This window comes from Panthera onca, chromosome B2 (assembly GCF_046562875.1).
Source record: "Panthera onca isolate mPanOnc1 chromosome B2, mPanOnc1 haplotype 2, whole genome shotgun sequence".
NCBI lineage: Eukaryota > Metazoa > Chordata > Mammalia > Carnivora > Felidae > Panthera > Panthera onca.
The window spans coordinates 62,004,629-62,024,151 of NC_138343.1; the positions used below are offsets into that span (position 1 = coordinate 62,004,629).

The 19,523-nt window shown below is 37.2% G+C and overlaps 1 protein-coding gene across 4 annotated transcripts in view; it reads left to right on the forward strand.

The window, feature by feature from the left end:
• Positions 1–19,523, forward strand: part of ADGRB3 (adhesion G protein-coupled receptor B3) — a 736,713-nt gene that overhangs the window by 363,410 nt on the left and 353,780 nt on the right. For all 4 annotated transcript variants that reach the window (XM_060615856.3, XM_060615857.3, XM_060615855.3 and 1 more), the window contains one exon: positions 7,606–7,800. In XM_060615856.3, the coding sequence (XP_060471839.1) occupies positions 7,606–7,800 (195 nt within the window). The remainder of the gene's footprint in view (positions 1–7,605; positions 7,801–19,523) is intronic.

The following is a 19,523-nucleotide window of genomic DNA, read 5'->3' on the forward strand; positions in this document are numbered from 1 at the left end:
GATCATTGGTTGATGGCTGCCACTGAGGGAAGATGGGGAGAGTAATGAAAGATTAAAAGAGGAAGAAATAAAATGCCTAAATATGTTTTTTAGCATAACACAGCATAAATAGAGTATGTCTCTGGAGATATTTATTTTATCAAAATACTTTTAGACAAAGTTTTAGAGCCTAAAGAAAAGGTTCTGAAGTGTCAAGATGATTTGTTACATACTTTTTTTTAGAAAATTCATAACTTTTGGATTAGTTCAGATTGATTGCATACTTTAAAAGATTTGTTGGCATATATCTTAATGGGAAATTGATAATTATAGTTATTATGTATTAACCTTTCTATTTCAATACTTTCTGGTGTGTTCTTTATTATTTCATACCCTTTTGATAATTTAATTTTATCACAAATAAATGTAGCAATAGGATGATAAAGATTGACCTTTTTATAAACAAGTAAAAGTATAATAGATCATTGCTATCTCTTTACCCTTTCTTACTTTGCCATTTTTCGACATTGTAAGATGCTATTCTTCCCTTGAACTGTGAGATAAACAAATATGAAAATTGGTGGCATATTTCCCTAGCCATCAGTTTAAGCCTTGCCTCTTACTAGTTCATTCTGCTGCTGAAGATCCAGCTGAGAGATTTTTTTTTTGGTTGTTTTATTATTATCTATCTATTTATTTAGATTTTTATTCTGAAGGGGAGAGAGAGAGTGCAAGCAGGGGAGGGGTAGAGAGAGAGAGGGAAGGAAAAAGAATCCCAAGCAGGATCAGCACTGTCAGCACAGAGGCTGATGTGGGGCTCATTCCCACAAACTGTGACATCATGGCCTGAGCTGATATCAAGAGTTGGACCCTTAACTGACTGAGCCACCCAGATGGCCCTGTTTATTTATTTTAAAAATAAAGCTAAAGTAATCTAGCTTCCATCCATGTCACTGAACATCTCTAAAGTTTAGAGACAACTTCTTAAGCTAAAATGTCCTCATTGAAACTTTTTTTAGTTTCATTTAGCATTATTTCATTCAGCATTATACTCTCTAGATCCATCCAGGTTGTTGCTAATGGCAAGATTTCATTCTTTATGACTGACTAATAGTCCATTGTATAAATATACCACATCCTCTTGATCTGTTCATCTATCAGTGGACGTGGGATGCTTCCATAATTTGGCTATTGAAAATAATGTTGCAATAAACATAGAGATGCATATATCTTTTTGAATAATAGTGTTTTCATATTCTTTGGGTAAATCCCCAGTAGTGGAACTACTGATCATAGGGTATTTCTATTTTAATTTTTTTGAGCACACTCCACACTATTGTCCACAGTGGCTGCAGCAGTTTGCATTCCCACCAACAGTGCACCAGTGTTCTTCTTTCTCCACATCCTCACCAGTACTTGTTTCTTGTATTTTTGATTTTAGCCATTCTGACAGCGTGAGGTGATATCTCATTGTGGTTTTGATTTGCATTTCCCTGATGATTAGTGATGTTGGTATCTTTTCATGGTATGTTGGCCATATATATGTAAGTCTTGAATGTCTGCTCATGCCTTCAGCCCATTTTTAATTGGGTTGTTAGTGGTTTTTTTTTGTTGTTTAGTTGCTTAAATTCTTTCATCCTTTATCAGATATGTCATTTGCAAATATCTTCTCCCATTCACTAGATTGTATATTCATTAGTATTAATTAGTACATTATTAGTTTGTTTCCTTTGCTGTGCAGAAGTTGTTGGGGGTTGTTTGTTTGTTTGTTTGTTTGTTTTTTGGTATAGTCCCAATAGTTTATTTTTGCTTTTGTTTCCCTTGCTTCAAGAAACATATGTAGAAAAAAGTTGCTACATCTGATGTCAGAGAAATTCCTGCCTTTGAACTCTTCTATGATCTTTATGGTTTCAGGTATCACATTTAGGTCTTTAATGCATTTTGAGTTTATTTTTGTGTATGGTATAAGAAAATATCCCCATTTCATTCTTTTGCATGTAGCTGTCCAGTTTTCCCAGCACCATTTTTGAAGAGGCTGTCTTTTCCTCATTGCATATTCTTGCCTCTTTTGTCAAAGAGTAGTCATGGGTTTATTCTGGGCTCTCTATTCTGTTCCATTGATCTATGTGTCTGTTTTTGTTCCAGTACCATACTGTTTTGATTACTAAAGCTTTGTACTGTATCTTGAAATCTGGGAACGTGATACCTCTGATTTTGTTCTTCTGTTTCAAGATTGCTTTGGCTATTTGTGGTTGCATAAAAAGTTTAGGATTATTTGTTCTAGTCTCTGAAAAAAATCATGTTGGTATGTTGATAGGGATTGCATTAAATGTGTAGATTGCTTGGGTAATATAGACATTTTAACAATATTGGTTCTTCCAGTCCGTGAGTATGGAATATCTTTCCATTTGTTTTATAGTTTGCAGAGGATAGGTTTTTTTACCTCCTTGGTGAAGTTTATTCCTAGGTATTTTATCATTTTTGGTGCAATTGTAAATGGGATTGTTTCTTAGGTTCTCTTTCTGCCCCTTCATTCTTAGTGTATAGAAATGTAGTGCATTTCTGTATATTCATTATGTATCCTGTGACCTCACTGAATTCAGTTCTAGTAGTTTTTGTTGGAGTCTTTAGGGTTTTCTATATGTAGTATCATGTCATCTGCAAACAGTGAACGTTTTACCTCTTTCTTACCAATTTGTATGCCTTTTATTTCTTTTTTCTTGTCTGATTGCTGTGATTAGGACTTCCAGTATTATGTTGAATAAAAGTGGTGAGAGTGAATATCCTTGTCTTGTTCCTAACCTTAGAGGAAAAGCTCTAAATTATTTACCATTAAGTATGGTGTTAGCTGTGGGTTTCTCATGTATGACCTTTATTATTTTGAGGTATGTCCCCTTAAACATACGTAGTTGTGGGTTTTTATCATGAATGAATGTTGTACTTTGTTAAAAGCTATTTCTGCATCCATTGAGATGATCATACTTTTTTTTTCCTTTATTTTATTGATGTGATTTATCAATATCAATCAATGTGATGTTGATTGATTTGTGAATACTGAGCCACGTGTGCATCCCTGGACTAAATCCCACTTGATCCCACTTGAACCACTTGAATTATTCTTTTTAATGTATTGTTGTATTTGGCCAGTTAATGTTTTGTTGAGAATTTTTGCATCTATGTCCATCAGAGATAATGACCCATAGTTCTCTTTTTTTGCGGTGTCTTTATTTGGTTTCAGTATTAGACTAATTCCAGCCTCATAGAATGAATTTGGAAGCTTTCCTACCTCTTCCATTGTTTTGGAATAGTTTGAAAACAATAGGTATTAACTCTTCTATAATATTTGATAGCATTCACCTGTAAAGTCATCTGGTTCAGAACTTGTGTTTGTTTGAGTTGCATTGCTGGTAATTGCTCTGTTCAAATTTTCTATTTCTTCTTGATTCAGTTTTAGGAGTTTAAATGTTTCTATGAATTTATCTATTTCTTCTAGGTTGTCCGATTTGTTGACATATAATTTCTGTAATATTCTCTTATAATCCTTTGTGTTTCTATGATGTCAGTTTTTATTTCTCCTCTTTCATTTCTGATTTTATTAAGTTCTCTCTTTTTTTTTAATGAGTATGCTGAAAAGTTTATCAATTTTGTTGATCTTTCCAAGAACAAGCTCCTAGTTTCATTGATTTGTTCTATTTTTTTCCTTTTTTAAGTTTCTAGTTTGTTTATTTCCACTCTAATCTTTATTATTTCCTTCTTTCTTCTGGTTTGGGGTTTTGTTTGTTCTTTTTTTATTTCAAGATTCATTAGGTGTAAAGTTAGATTGTTTAATTGAGTTTTTTCTTGCTTCTTGAGGCCTGTATTGCTTTAAACTTTCCTCCTAGACTGATTTTGGACCATTTTGTTTTCATTTTCATTTGTCTCCATCTTTTTTTTTCCTCCTCTTTGGTTTCTTGGTTGGCCCATTCATTGTTTAGTAGCATGTTATTTAACCTGTATTTGTGTTTCTCCAGATTTTTCTTGTGGTTGATTCCTATTTCTATAGCATTGTGACCAGAAAAGATGCGTGGTATGACTTTGATCTTTTTTAATTTGTTGAGACTTGTTTTGTGACCTAATAGGTAATCTCTTTTGGAATGTTCTATGTGCATGTGAAAGACTGTATATTCTGCTGTTTTAGGATGGAATGTTCTGAATATATCTGTTAGGTCAATCAGGTCCAATGTATCATTACAAGCCACTGTTTTCTTGTTGATCTTCTGCTTGGATAATCTGTCCATTGATGCAAGAGGATATTAAAGTCCCCTACTTTTATTGTATTATTATCAATTATTTCCTTTATATGTTTTTAGCTGCTTTATGTATTTTGGTGCTTCTATGTGGAGTACAATATTTACAATTATTATATATATATATTTGTTGAACTATCCCCTTTATCATTATATAGTGTTCTTCTTTGTCTCTTGTTACAGTTTTGTTTAAAGTCTATTTTCTCTGACATAAATATTGCTACCCTGGCTTTCTTTTCAATGCCGTTTGCATAAAAAATGTTTTTCCATTGTTTCACATTCAATTTGCATGTGTCTTTATGTCTGAAATTAGCCTCTTATTGGAAGCATATATATGGACCTTGCTTTTTTTATCCATTCCATCACCCTATGTCTTTTGATTGGAGCATTTAGTCCATTTTCATTCAAAGTGATTATTGACAGGTGTATACTTACTGCCATTTTGTTACTTGTTTTATAGTTGTTTATGTAGTTCTTTTCTGTTCTCTCTAGCTCCTTTTTCTTAGAGTTAGATAGCTTTCTCTAGCGATATACTTGGATTCCTTTCTTTTTTACATATTTATTACTGGTTTTTGATTTGTGGTTACCATTAGGTTTGTATATAGCATCTTCTACATATAGCAGTTTCTGTTAAGTGAACTTAAGTTAACTTAAATTTGAACTAATTCTTTACTCCTCTTCCTCTGTTTTATGTGCATGATGTCATACTTTACTTTTATTTTGTGAATCCCTTGAGTTATTTTTATAGATATATTTATTTTGGCTGCTTTTATATTTCCTACTTTTCTTACTGCTCCTTATGGTCTTTTATTTCCACTCAAAGTCCCCTTTAACATTTCATGTTGTTTTGGTTACATGGTCATGAATACCTTTAACTTCTGTTTGTCTGGAAAACTTTTTATCTCTCCTTCTATTCTGATTGACAGGTTTGATGGATGGCATATTCTTGGCTGCTGTTTTGTTTTGTTTTGTTTGTTTTTTGGGGTTTTTTTTCTTCAGCACCTTGGTAAATCATGCATTCCCTTCTGGCCTACAAACTTTCTGCTGAAAAGTCAGCGTATAACCTTATGTTGTTTCCCTTGTATGTAACTTTTCGTTTCTCTTGCTGCTTTTAAAATTCTCTCTTTATCACTACTTTTTGCCATTTTAATTACTATGTGTCTTGGTGTGGACCTCCATGGGTTGATTTTGTTGGGGAGTCTCTGTACCCCGTGGATCTAGATTTTGGTTACCTTCCCCAGATTTGGGAAGTTTTCAGCTATTATTTTTTCAAATAAATCTTCTGCCTCCATTTTCTCTCTGTTTTCCTTCTGGGATCCCTATAATGTGAATGTTATTATGCTTGATGATGTGACTGAGTTCCCTAAGTTTATTTTCATTTTTTATCTCTTTCCTATTCAGTCTTTCTCCTCCAGGTCACTAATCCATTCTTCTGCTTCCTCTAGTCTACTATTTATTCCATCTTTGTATTTTTTATTTCATTACTGAGTTCTTCATCTCTGATTGGTTCTTTTTTATGTTTTCTGTTTCTTTGTTAAGGATCTCAATGAGATTCTCCACTCTTTTCTCAAGTCCCATGAGTAACTTTATGACCATTACTTTAAATTGTCTATCAGCATATTACTTATCTCCATTTCATTTAGGTCTCTTGCTATGATTCTGCCCTGTTATTTCTTTTGAGACATATTTCTCTATCTCTTCATTTTCTCTAACTCTCTGTGTCTGTTTCTATGTACTGGGAAAGTTAACTACTTCTGTTCTTTGAAAGTAGTGGCCTATGTAGAAGAGGTCATATTACAAGGTCCCCTGTTCACCAGAACTTGGTGCTTCAGGTGTATCTCCTATGTGTGTTGTGTGCATCCTACTGTTGTAGTTGAGCCACTTTTGCCTCAGTCCCATAGTCTGTAATGGCTCTCTTGCCTGTTGTGGGCAGGGTTTGATCCCTGTATTGTTAGTTGGCCACTCTGGGACTGCCTTGGGCTTAAGTTGATTCAGGCCAGGCATTTGCCAGAGATGCAGTAGTACCAAAATAAAGGAGAATGTAGGAGGAGGCATGTGGTGCCAGCAAGGTTCAAATGGGAGGGAACCTACAGCGGCTGGGGACCAAGGCAGGCTGGGTTCGAGGGGGTACATGTGCAGAAGTGCACAGGTGGAATGCCTGGTCTCAGGAAGGTTTGTGTGATTCTGCTATGGGAGGAGAGCTGGACTGGAGTCCTGGCTAGAGGTAGAGTGTCTGCAAGAGAATGCATTGGCATGGTGTACTGTTAGCAAGTTGGGCAGTGAGTGTTGTTGGCCTGGAGCTGTTTCCTAAAGGTGGCTGTATACTTATGCTGGAAGGCATGGGAGGGAAATGGAGCATTCCAGCTCTTTGTTCCTGGAGAAGTCTACCAATTATCTCTACCCCTCCAGCACAAGCTCTGAGATTAGTATACAAATTTTCCTCCCATAAACCCCAGGTGTTTTTCAGACTGCTGCTTCTCTGCTGTATCTCTGTGGGGCTGTTTGTTGTGTTGTCTCTTTAAGGGAAGGAATTCAGTTTCCTCTCACTCTCCTGGCTCTCCTACTTATTTACAGTTCCAAGTTTTAAGCACTGCTGATTGTAAGAACTCACGAAATTCAATATTTGGCCTTCTGGTTTTCAAAGCCAAATGTTATGGGGATTTATCTTCCCTGTGCATGCTCCCTGGTATGACAGTCTCTTCTCCCTCTTCTTCAACTGCAGCTCCTTTCCTCCCATGTACAGTCCTGTGTCTCGATCTTTCCCATCCTCTTTGATGTAGCCTCTTCTCTATATTTAGCTGTGGAAAGTTTGTTCTGCCAGTGTTTGGGTCATTTTCTGGGTTGTTTACACTGATGTGGGTGTTAGCTAGTTGTATCCAAATGACGAGGTGAACTTAGGGCCTTCCTACTCCACCATCTTACCTGGAAGTTTGAAAAATGGATGTTTTTTGAAATGTTTATGATCTCCTGTCTTTGATCACATCTTGCTGAACTATCTCACTTGTTTATCACATGCAAAAGTATCTTTTATTTTTACTTCTGTTAAAAACTCAAATTAATACAGACTTTCCCCAATGCATTCTAATGTGTGTTCTGAGTACTAGAAAAGGCAAGTCTGTCACGCCTGCCAAAGTGTATACATTTGTCAGGTTTTTTCATGCCAGATACTTATCCATCTGAGTGTGGGATACACAAAATTTACAGTGTTGAAATCCTCCCAACTATTGCAATGCTATTTTAAAGTTGACTCCGCAGTTTTAAATAAATTTGTCTGGTGAAAATACGTAAATTAATAGTAATGAAGATTCTGATGTTCATTCTGTTCTTTTGACCATCACAGATCAAAGAACACCTTGCTAAGGGGCAAAGAATGCTGGCAGGTGATGGAATGTCCCAGGTGACCAAGACACTGTTGGATTTAACTCAGAGGAAAAATTTCTATGCAGGCGATCTTCTGATGTCTGTGGAAATTCTCAGAAATGTGACAGACACATTTAAAAGGGCAAGTTACATCCCTGCGTCTGATGGAGTCCAGGTAAGAGAGACAATCCCCTGAAGGAAAAGACTAGTGAAGATGGTCTCAGGTTTTGGCCCTGAGAAGCCAGTGCTGCAGCTACTTTGGAGACATTCTGGCCTGCAGGGAGAGAGTGCTCACTGCTGCAGGAGACATATTCAGGTTGTGCTTAGTGTGAGCTCTGGAAATGACCTCAATTCCCTTAGCCATTGTATACCTCAGTGTCCTCAACCATAAAATGCACATAATACACCTCAAGGAGATACTGAATGAGAATGTGTGTAAAGTGGTTTGAGCCCTAAGATAAAAGGCACTATAGCAAATCCAAGGTTGTATCATGGATATTTTATTCCCACATTTAATATCACCATCTTGCCATAGGAGACTATTAAAAATACATTAAGCGTAATGAAAGCACATTAACTATAACATGCAAAGAAGACACAGTTTAAGTTTTGTTTGGAATTTTGCTATTAGAAGGGGAAGGCCATATTTAATTTTGTGGAACCATGGCCTGAAAATCTGAAGCAAACAGAGAATTGTTCTGGATAGGAAAATAAAAAATTCAATAACTCCTCACAGCATGTTTTTCTTGTCATGGAAGACTTCTAGAGCAACATCGTTTATTTCCATAATAAAGTTTAAGTACTCACCCAATTTCAGTACTGCCTTTGCCATTAAAACAAAGCTCGTTGAATGGCAAACAAAGCACATTTAATGCAGCTCCTGTTTGCATTTCAGATTAACTCTTTTTGTGCTATAGGCTAAAATATACTCCTGCCAAGAATGCTGAGTTGATGTCTGCGTTTCCAGCATAATGTTCTTCCTGTATCTCCGCATAAAGTTCATTAAAAGAAAAGTTTGGCAAAACTCCCGGATTAGGTAGTTTTCTTTCAGCCTACTCTTCATTTGGGAGTTTTATTTGCATTTCACTTGGGGAATGCAGAGTGTGTTTTTTGTTGTTTGTTGGTTGGTTTTGTTTTGCTTTGTTTTGTTTTAATCAGCTATTTAGGGAAAGAGGAAAAGAAGAGTTTTTGAAATCATGGAATCGTTATAAATGATATTGATGCCCTGATTTGTATAGAGGTACATGTTTTACTTAAATTATATGCATATATTGCTGAAAGTAACTGCCACGAGAATTATTGGTGCTTCGTTTTATATTATATCACCACCGTCCAGGAATACAGTTTTAATTGTAAAAATATGTGGGATGGAAGATTACCGTCCATCATTTGAGCATTTCAAGCACTTCTTTTTTAATAAAGAATGAAACAGTTTTCCAATTTTACAAAATTAATAAAGTAAGCCAAGTAGATCTTTTCCCTGTAGTTCTGAAATACTTCTATCCATTAGAGTTTACATTAAAAAATGTCTGAAGACCTTGACGCAAAATAGAAGTAATTTCAAAAAACTTCAGACACTTATGTTCATAATTGAAACATCAGGCAAATGCTGAACCAAATAATCTCTAGGGCCTCCTTTAACCTTCAAAGAGTATAGGGCTTTAAGATTTTTTTAGATGCTGAAACTGAAGGAATTAAGATTACCAGGTTATATTGGGAGCATATTTTGATTGAGCTACTCATTAGACTGCATTGACTCAATGAACAATGAGTTTAACCAGAAGCTTAGTCATGGACATTAGCTGGCTTGACTTAAATAGAGCAGTTTGGCTGATTATTTTGTTGTCATTTTGGCATAGCCAGAAATAAGTCCCTCCATTTCCATCCCACGCTCTCATTAATCCTCGACATTACACAAAATTCTCAGCACATTGGTGTCCTAGTCATCCCTTCACAAACAGGAACTGCATTTTTCTATTTCATTGTCTTTACTTGTGTCTTTTCAGACCCCTGGAATGCCCTCCTCTTCTGGAATTCCTTCTTCTTCCATCTCTGTCTGCCAAAATCCTAGCCCAGATCTAGCAAGTCTTTCTGCATGCCACACCCTCAAGCCACAAACTCCATCTGAAAATGATCTTTCTCTTTTCTGAAATCTCAGACAGCTTTGCACCTCTTTTATTCTACTTTTCACCATTTTGTAGAAATCCTTTATACATACTTATTGTCTTTGTTTGATTATAATCTCTGGTTTATAGCCTTACTCAACATCACCTGTACCTTACTTTAAACTTCAGTCTCTGAAACAGCCCTTCTGTTTCCAAGGGCTCTGGGCATTTCTGAATGGGTGCACCTCAGATTAATATGGCAAAACTAAACTTATCTTGAATTGCAAGTGTTCTTGCATATTCTACTTTTCTTTGTAGACTTAGCAGTCTTTACACTGGAAATGAAATGTTATCTTGACTTTTCCTTCTTTTCCCTTTTTATAGGTGTGCCTACACAGTGTCTCTTCTAACCATTCCTTCCTCTCTTTTCCCACTTCTGTTATCCTAATTTAGCCATTAATTATCTCAGCCTGTGTTATTTCCATGGTGTTTTTCCTTTCATTCTCCCTCAGATCTTTAACTACATCTCTGTTCATCTTGTATGTAACAGTCCTATTGGTTATCCTAAGACAGCTTTGATTATGTCACTCCTTAGATCAGAAACTTTCATCAGACCTCAAAGGCCTCCTGAATGACAACCCAAAGTCTTTATGTTGTCTTCCTGTACAATCCACAGTATGTTAGTTACCTACGTTTATAGCCAAATGCATGGTTTACTCTTCCTCTTCACAGACGTGTGCCAAATGAACCACTTCCCGCTTCTTTAATGCACTGTATGTTCTTAGCCCTTGATCTTTGCCTCTTCTGGGCTTTCAGACTGAATTGGTCTGTCCCAGTTATCTAAAGTAATTTTTTGGTACTCTGGGCCTCTGAATTCTCATAGCACTTTCTCTCCTGCATCTCTTTATATCTAATATTATTAGAACTCACTACTCACTTCTAAATCTTGAAAAAGACATTTTCCTGATCCATCTTTGGATCTCAGCTGAGCTCCAGAACACCCCCCTCCTCAAACAAGATTTCACATAGAATCTTAACAATGAAATTAGTACTTACATAGGTAATACATGTTTTTTCTGATCTTTTTTTAAACTGGGAAGTGAGCAAAGACCAAAGAAAGATTAACCAAAACTATTTAAAGAAAATACATTCTTTTCAATGTAGTTATGAGCAAGACATTTTAGTTAAAATGCCTAGTAATGCTGGATTCACCACAAGATTGATTTGATGCATTGATGAGCATGAGATAGAGTAGCTACAACCTGTTAGAGTTGGGGAAACAGCAAAGTGTGTTTGTATGTTTTGGAATTATAAAGCATGGTAGTAGTTTTATTTTTGGACACTGGTAGAAAAAGATATTCCAAAAGTCTTTTCCCTCCAGACGTTCTTTTCCGAACCCTGGTGCTTTGCCATATCTCTGTCTCACTATGTTCATCCTCTATGTAGTTTATCCTTCCTGCTTCCAATTCTGATTCAAGTTTCTTCCAGATCCAGCTCAAAACTCCCTTCTACTCAAAAGTCTTCTCATCAAATCCCAAGCATAATTCAAATTTTTCCTAATTGTTTGGCTCCTTGAAACCTTGTAAATATCTCTGCTTATAGTATATCTCTCACATAACATTGTAACAGCTCTCATAATATTCTATTTATTTGTTTCCAGTGCTTTTTTTCAGCAGTGGAGTTTAAGCTTGTTGAAAGACTATTATGTCTGGAAGCATAGTAGAGGTTCCAATATTTGTTGAAGGAATTAATAAGGAAATAACATAATAATATTAGGGAAATTTACATTGTTCACACACACAGACACACACACACACACAGACACACACACGCATACAACTCAGAACATCCAATTTAGAGAGAGAAAGAAAAAGAGTGGAAAGCATGTCCATTAACTTATTTTTTAGCCCCTGGGAAAATTTGTAGTGAGTCTCATTCTATCAGTAGAGGATTGAGTTTGCAGTGCACACACTGGAACTTTAAGGCTTGGCAGAATTAAATCAGTCATATATAAGTTAAAATTCCAGCTTGTCTAATAACTATCTTGGTGTCTTCAAACACATAACTTAATATTTCTCTACCTCATTTATTCATATCAAAATAAGAAATAAAGAAGAAATAGTAGTATGGTCTAATCTCATTATTCATGGCAGTTATGTAAAGTTGCAGAAAACACTGAATTAATGAATAATGAACGATTTACTCCTATGGAAAATACAGGATGAAATTCCTTTGAGAATCTGTTTATACCATTTTCACCAACCAGTTAATGCGTGACCTTGTTTTATGTGTGTTACTGTTAAAAGACATCATTTTTTAAATGCTTGTTTATTTTTGAGAGAGAGGGAGATAGAAACAGAGAGAGAGGGGGAGAGGTAGAGGTGGGGGGACAGAGGAGGATCTGAAGCAGGCTCTGAGCTGACAGCAGAGAGCCCAATATGGGGCTCAAACTCCTGAACTGCCAAGCTCATGATGACCTGAGCCAAAGTCAAATGCTTAACTGAACCACCCAGACACCCTAAAAGACATAATTTTTAATTATTAACCATTAACATTGAACTCACAGCTAAGAAACTGTAACTCATGCCAGAAAAAGTTTTCCTAATACATACATTTTCTCTCTAAGACACATGATGGTCTTCTTGAGTTTAGGAATACTAGATAGTCCTTCAGCACTGTGCTGGGGAACATTTCAAACCATGAAATCGCCAACAAAAAGCATTAAAAACAATGAAACAAACAAACAAAACCAACCCAGGCATTAAATTGGCCATAAAAAGGAACTTGTTTATAGTATATGGACTGAAACAAAAAGTCAGAGCATTGCTATGTTTGACCTCAGCTGGTTACATGTGCATTGGGTGACCCAAATTTTTCCCACTCTGTACATGTCTGTGAATGACCATAAAAGAACTATGAGTTTTGATTTTGGGGTTACGAATAAATTTTAGCAAGTAGTTGATTTGCAAATATGGAATCCATGAAAAAAGAAGATTGACAGTAACTGTTTTCCAGGGTTGTTGTGAAGCCTATCAATAATACAGGTTAAATACATAATAATCCGTGCAAAAAAATATTTGTAAATTTTCTGGCAGATTACATAGGTACTCCATAATTCCATTATTTCTAGTATTATAACTCTTAATATAAAAGTAAAAGATGTTCTTGTTCTCAAGCCACTTACAATATCATGGAATGGGGAAAAAAAAACCTTATGAATGAGAGTAGCCTATAGTGATGAAGAAGAGAGATGTAAGTATAGTATGTTTCATTTCTAGAAGTTCTAGAAACATAGAGATCTGGAGTGCAGCAGTAAGAAGATAATTTGTGGGAGATTTAGGACTTGAAATAGAATTGGAGAAATAAGCTTAGCACAGAGACAGTCATCAAACTGTGTAAACAAAGGCATAGAAACGGCATGAGTGTGGCACGTTCAAAAGATCAAGGTTTCTAGAAAACAGGTTGTATGTTGGAAAATGCAGATCATAAGGACAGAAGAGTCAAGGCCAGAGAAGGGTTTGGACTTGATTCTTTATAAGTGATATTTTTGGAAAGATGATCTGGCAGAGGTAGATAAGGTAAATTAGTGAACAGAGGAAGATTGGGGGAAAGAACCCCATGGAGAGGCTACAGCAGTGATCTAGAGGTGAGGAAAGAAGAAAACGTGCTTTAATGACAGTGGGTCAGAAAAGGATGAGTAATCTTTTAATGGAAAGAAAGGGAGGCCCTTGAGATAATTTATATTTGGGGAATAAAGAAGGAAAATGTTGGAAAGAATGGAGGCATCCACAAAAACTCATCATGTGTTGTGTCCTTCAAACTCACTGAAAGCATGGACTGATCTCTATCCAGGCATCTGTTTCCTAACAAAACTTCTGTTGATCTAAATCAGTGTTTTGCAAATTCTTTTGACTGTGACCCACTGTAGGATACACAGTTCATTTCCATATATAATTGAAAACCGGAGTTTTACAAAATAATATTTACCTATAGTGTGTGTGATGCACTCAGGAATTTTCTGTTCTTTTTTCTTTTTTGTTATGAAAAGTTGGTCACAACCCTCTATCAGGTCACCACTTAATGTCTGAAAGTCACTTGTTTATCTAACACATCTCCTAGGCTTCAGAAATGTATTTCCCAAACATTGAGATGAAACAGAGAGCTCTAACCTCAGCTTCCAGTCTCTTTCTTAAATGCAAACCATATTCTAAATACAATTTTCAGAGTTACGTGACCAAGGAATTAAATGGAAAGTAGAGTTAGTGATTTCAGATTAGTCAAACATCTTCTCTTCTAAAACTCTTGATGAGCAAACATGTATGCTACACTGTGGACCTGCTTCATGCTGCCCATCAACAGTGGCAGGTCACCCAGTGAGATCTTGGGCATTGCTTCTCCCATGGTTTCAGTGTGAGACACTTTTACCTTTTGCATACAAAAGACTAGATTGATAAATGTGGAAGCAACTATTACTATGATAATATAATACTATCATGTACTGATAAGCCTCATCTGTGCAAATAATCAAATTCTTTTGACTAAATAATATCCAGCAAGGACTCTTAGGGTTGAAATCATGACACAGCTTTAGCATTCAAGGCACAACCTGGTGCCTTGAAATCCTTTGCTCAAAGAACTCTGTGCAATCATAAATATTAATAGTTTCCTTGAACATAAGTAGGGGAATTAGGGAAGGCATTAGAGTGTGATGATTAAGAGTGCCTGCCCTGGAGGCAGAATCCTGGACCTCAGGTGACAGCTATGACACTTACAAGCTATAGGATGCTAGACAAGTTATTTGACCTCTCTATGACTTAATTTTCTCTTCCATCATATGGGGTAATATCACCTACCTCATAGTTAAATTATATATGTAAAATTTACATAGTACATGGCACATAGTAAAAGCTCAAGGAATGTAGCTACCTTTATTATCTGAGAAGGTGAAATTCTGATGGAGCAAAAACCTGAAGTATCTCTGGATCACAGGTATGGGTTGCCAGTACACCTGTGTACTTTGGTCTCTCTCTTGCAAAGAAAGGAAGGTCAGATGTTTCTCGTGGCACCACCTAGGAAGTATGGGTACTTTTTAATCACTTATCACAGAGGAGAAGGGCAGAGAATGTGTCAAGGAAAATAGGAGTCAGAAAAGAAGCATTAGTCCTTAAAGTCGACATTGCAAGGCCATTTGAAAGATAGAGAGCAGGTGGATGTAGAAAGTGGCTTTCATCAATAACCAGGATTTCTAGCTCAGTGGGAACCAAGTTGTGAACAGGACCTCAACTGCCAGCTGACAATCACTCCAAGTCATAAACGGCTACTATTTTCAATGCTTAACAGCCTGAGAGGATTTCCTATGGTGCGTGGCAAAGGGAGCCCTGTAGAACTAACAGCTCTTTCTAGGTAGTATTTAAACCCTGCCCTTATTATAAAGGTGAAAATAAGAAATTCAACACCAAATAATTTCCTTAAATGGGTGAGATATTAAGCAACAACTCTTGCTTCACAAGTCAACGTGATTAAATCCCACCAAGAACAAACTTTAGAAGGTGGCTGCTGGCTGAGGGAAACTCACCATCTCCACAGGAGAGTGCAAAGTCTGTGCAACAATCAGGTGGGAAGAGGAAGGGGGGCAAAGAAGTTTCCAGAGTATATGTAGTACTGCCTACCAATTAGTAAATGCCATGTAATGAAATAAATGATTCCAGTTGGGTTTCAAAAATGCAATAAAACATCTGATAAATAGTTTTATCCCATCAGAATTTCTCATTATTTCCCTTGCAGTTAAGAAAATACTGAGATTTGCATTAGCACAAGGTATAGGCATTTTCCTATTGTGATTCCTTTTATTACCAAAGATTTTTCTTTTAAAAAATTATTGGGGAACGTATTAGTTTGCTAGGGCTGCCATAACAAATACCACAGACTGGGGGACTTAAGTAATAGAACTTTATTTTCTTACAGTTTGTAGATTGGAAATCCAAGATCAAGCGGTTGGCATGTTTGGTTTCTCCTGAGGCCTGTCTCCTCAACTTGCATATTGCTGCCTTCTCACTGTGACCTCACAGAGCCTTTTCCTCTGTGTGTGCAGGCTAATATCTCTGTGTGTCCTGATTTCCTCTTCTTATAAGGACTTTCATCAGATTGGATTAAGGTCCACCCTAACAGCCTCATTATAACTTAATTACCTCTTGAAATGTTCTGTCTCTAAATATAGAGACATTCTGAGACACTGCCGGGGGTTAGAGCTTCAACATACAGATCTGGGGTGGACATGATCAGCCCATAATGGGGAATCTTGACAGACTCTGAGAATTTCCCTTTAGCAGAGGCATGTGCCAGGATCTTACACCGGGACAGAACCTACTGTGGCGGCCACCTATAGAGTTGCCAGGGATAAACTCAGGATATGTGCATGCATCTTACACACACTGGTCCTTTGATGTATCAGCCGGGCCTGCCCAAATTTGGGCTTCTTAAGAAGCAGCCCCTGTCTGGATCTGAGGATGATTTCACCACAGAGTTATATTTGTATAATTTTGGCTGCTCTACCAGACTACCGCTGGTTAATAATACTTAGCATATTTTATCATATTTGTATCACTAACTTTTTCACCTTTCCTATTTATAAAGGTTATTTATTTATTTGGTGGGGGGTAGTGGCAGAGAGAAAGAGAGAGACAGGAAGAGAGAGAAGAGAGAGAGAACCTGACAGCACAGAGCCCAAAACAGGGCTCCATCCCAGGAACCGCAAGATCATGACCTGAGCTGAAACCACGAGTCATATGCTTAACCAACTGAGGCACCCAGGAGCCCCTCACCTTTCCTTTTTAAACAAGGATCATAGAGTAGTGCCAATCTCATGCCTGAAAGCACTGAAATTTAGATGGATTCTTTCCCCTTAGCCTCCCCCATCCACTGCACCTCAAAGCGTCCCCTCCCTTCTACCTCTTGCTAGAGCACTTGATCCTAAACTTGGCCCAGAAAGACTGGTAGCATTGTGTAAAAAATTGCCCATCCAAGCTATTCGGAAACTCCACAGGCCAAACCGTTTTACATCATGGCAGAGCAACGAGATTAGTGTGAAAGACAGCCAGTGTTCCTGGAACAATGTTCTGATGTAGTTTTCAAAATGAGTCGGAGTTTCTGTGAGATTTGTGACTTAAAGAAGAAAAAAAAAAATAACAACAAAGGCATTTTTTAAGATTTTGGCTTTTTTTTCCCCCTGAAACTCGTGAACATTAAGGGATATTTGCTTCAGGAACCTGATGTTATATTCCTCTAGATCTGGCAGATTGCAGTGGTCATGCTGGGAGAGTCCAGCTCTGCTGGCAGGAGGAACCTTCTGATCACAGCTTGCCAAGTCAGGTCACCCAGACTGCTGTGGATCCCACGACTGACCTGTTGACCTTGACACCCTAATCCTTTTGTGCCCCGTGCATCCCCTGGCTTTCCAGTGGCTCAGTTTCTTATCTCATATTCCCTATATATTTTGGTCCCAGAAACTACCAGAGGGCATCCTGGTTAGAATCTCCTGCCTTCCTGAAACCTTGATAGTTTCTCATTGCCAGTGGCCAGTTGATGTGCTGCTTAGGTAAATATTCTAGATAAAAGATTTAAACCACAGTATCATGACTCTTTAGTTGTGTTATTTTATTAGTTGTGTTATTTTGTCTGTTTACCTTTTATAAAAAATAGTTAATATTCTCTTTAAGGGTTGTTTAGTTTTTTAAAAAAATACATTATGACAAACTGAAGATTATTTGTATAATGATGTTACTCAGTTTCATTTCTGTATGCTTTTTTGAATAGAAGACTAAGAAGTAGAGTCACAGCCAGATCAGAGGAAGTTGGACACGTTATCCACGCCTTCACCTATAATCTGGGTGTGTTCATGGTTTTGTATATCCCACATGCATATGTCATTGGCTACGTGCATAGAGGCTGAAAAAATACATGAGATGTACTGTGCTACACCTTGAACCCGCTTTGGGTTTTTACCCTTATTAAATGTTTCATCTGTCTTCTCTAGATTAATCTCCCCAGTAGAGTATCTTCTTTCTGAATTTATTTGATTCTGTCATCTTTTACTCTTGCTTCTCTTCCTACCTCCTTATCTCTCATCCTTCTTACTTAATTCCTCTTCCTTTCTAGTCTGTCACCAGTGTTTTAACCTTGACTTCTTCCCCTTCCACTCTATTCCTAGTTATCTTTTCTTATTTTTTTTTTTATTCCCAAAAGCCTCCAGTTTTCAACTAAGACTAATGATTCACAAATGTTTACCTTTTAAGTTTCCAACTTGTAGTTAAAACAGCCTGCTGGTCCTCTTCTCGTAGATATATTATAGACTCTTCATACCCGAACTGAACAAAATGAAGCTGACTGTCTTCTTTTGCAACACTGCCATTTCTTCTTTGGTATTTAGCGTGGCTAACTGCATCATCATTCTAAATTGCCTGAGCTGGGAGCCAAAGACTGATCTTTGATACTGTACTTTCCCTCTTGTGCTATCTGTCACCATGTAATATTGCTTCCCTAACCCAAGCTACCATCGTCTCTGCCTCAATAAGCAAGACAGACTACTCTTTGACCTCCTTATTTTCCTTCTCACTCTTCGGCACTTTGTTTTCCACTCAGCAGCCAAAGTCACATTTTTTTTTATTTCTCATGAAACTCATGTCATATAACTAGAGCCTGGAATCAGGGTCCCACTTTATCAGACCTTTTGCCTATCTTTTCCATTCTGTGTTAATATTCTCCCTCCTACACCCCACCCAACACCCCCCCCCCCCCCGGTTTAAGACTACTACAGTTTGTAATGGCTTTTTGTTTATTAAAACTTACCTGGACTGCCCCCTCTACCCAGGGAAGCTGTACTTTCTCTTCCCATTTTTTCTTGGGACTCTCTTCCTCAGGTCTTCCCATGGTGACCTCCTTCTTAACATTCTGTTGTTCTCTGCTTAAATGTCACCTCATTAGAAAGCTGTTTCCTGCTGAACATTCAACCCAAAGCAGCCTTGCATAAACATGCACACACCCCTCCCCCGCCCAGGCACTCTCTATTCCCATAAACCATTTTATTTTTATATCACCACCTGAAATCATCTTGTTTATTTATTTATTTATTGGCTTCCACTACCCACTACAGTGTAAGCTCCATGAGAGTAGGAACCTTCATATGCCTTGCTTACTGTGGTATTCTCAGCACTTAGAACACAGCCAGGCATATAGTAGGTGTTCAATAAAAAAATAAGTAGATGCATTCATGTTTCTCAAGTATTTTCCATGTCTTCCCTCATTGTTCCTTTCTCATATCTACTTTAGATCTTCGTGATTGCTCTTTTGGGCTTCAAAAAAGCTACCTGCTGATGTTCCTTTCCCTAATCTTCTTCCTTGCCAAAGCCCCCTGTCCTTTGCTGCCTGGGTTATATTTTTATAACTCTTTATGCCGTTCTTTTGCTGAACAAAGCAGCACTTTTATGACCAAATGCATTCTTCCAGGGGTGGGATAGTAGCAGCTGTAGCAGGAGGGAGGGTTTGCTCTGTTTACCAAAGAGTGAGATGTATTTTTGGAAGGGCAGGCTTCTTCATTGGTTGTTGCTGAATTTAAACCTGAGGACCAGGGTCAAATATCGACAGCTGCTTCCTCTCCATTAATTAGGCCCCACAACTTCTAAAAAGTATATATCTGTGCTTATGATGGTCCCATGACTTCAGTATGCATTTTAAATGGGAAGAGTTTGATCCCATATTTATTCAAGATAACCAGTTTTTTTATCTGTAAAAATAAGTG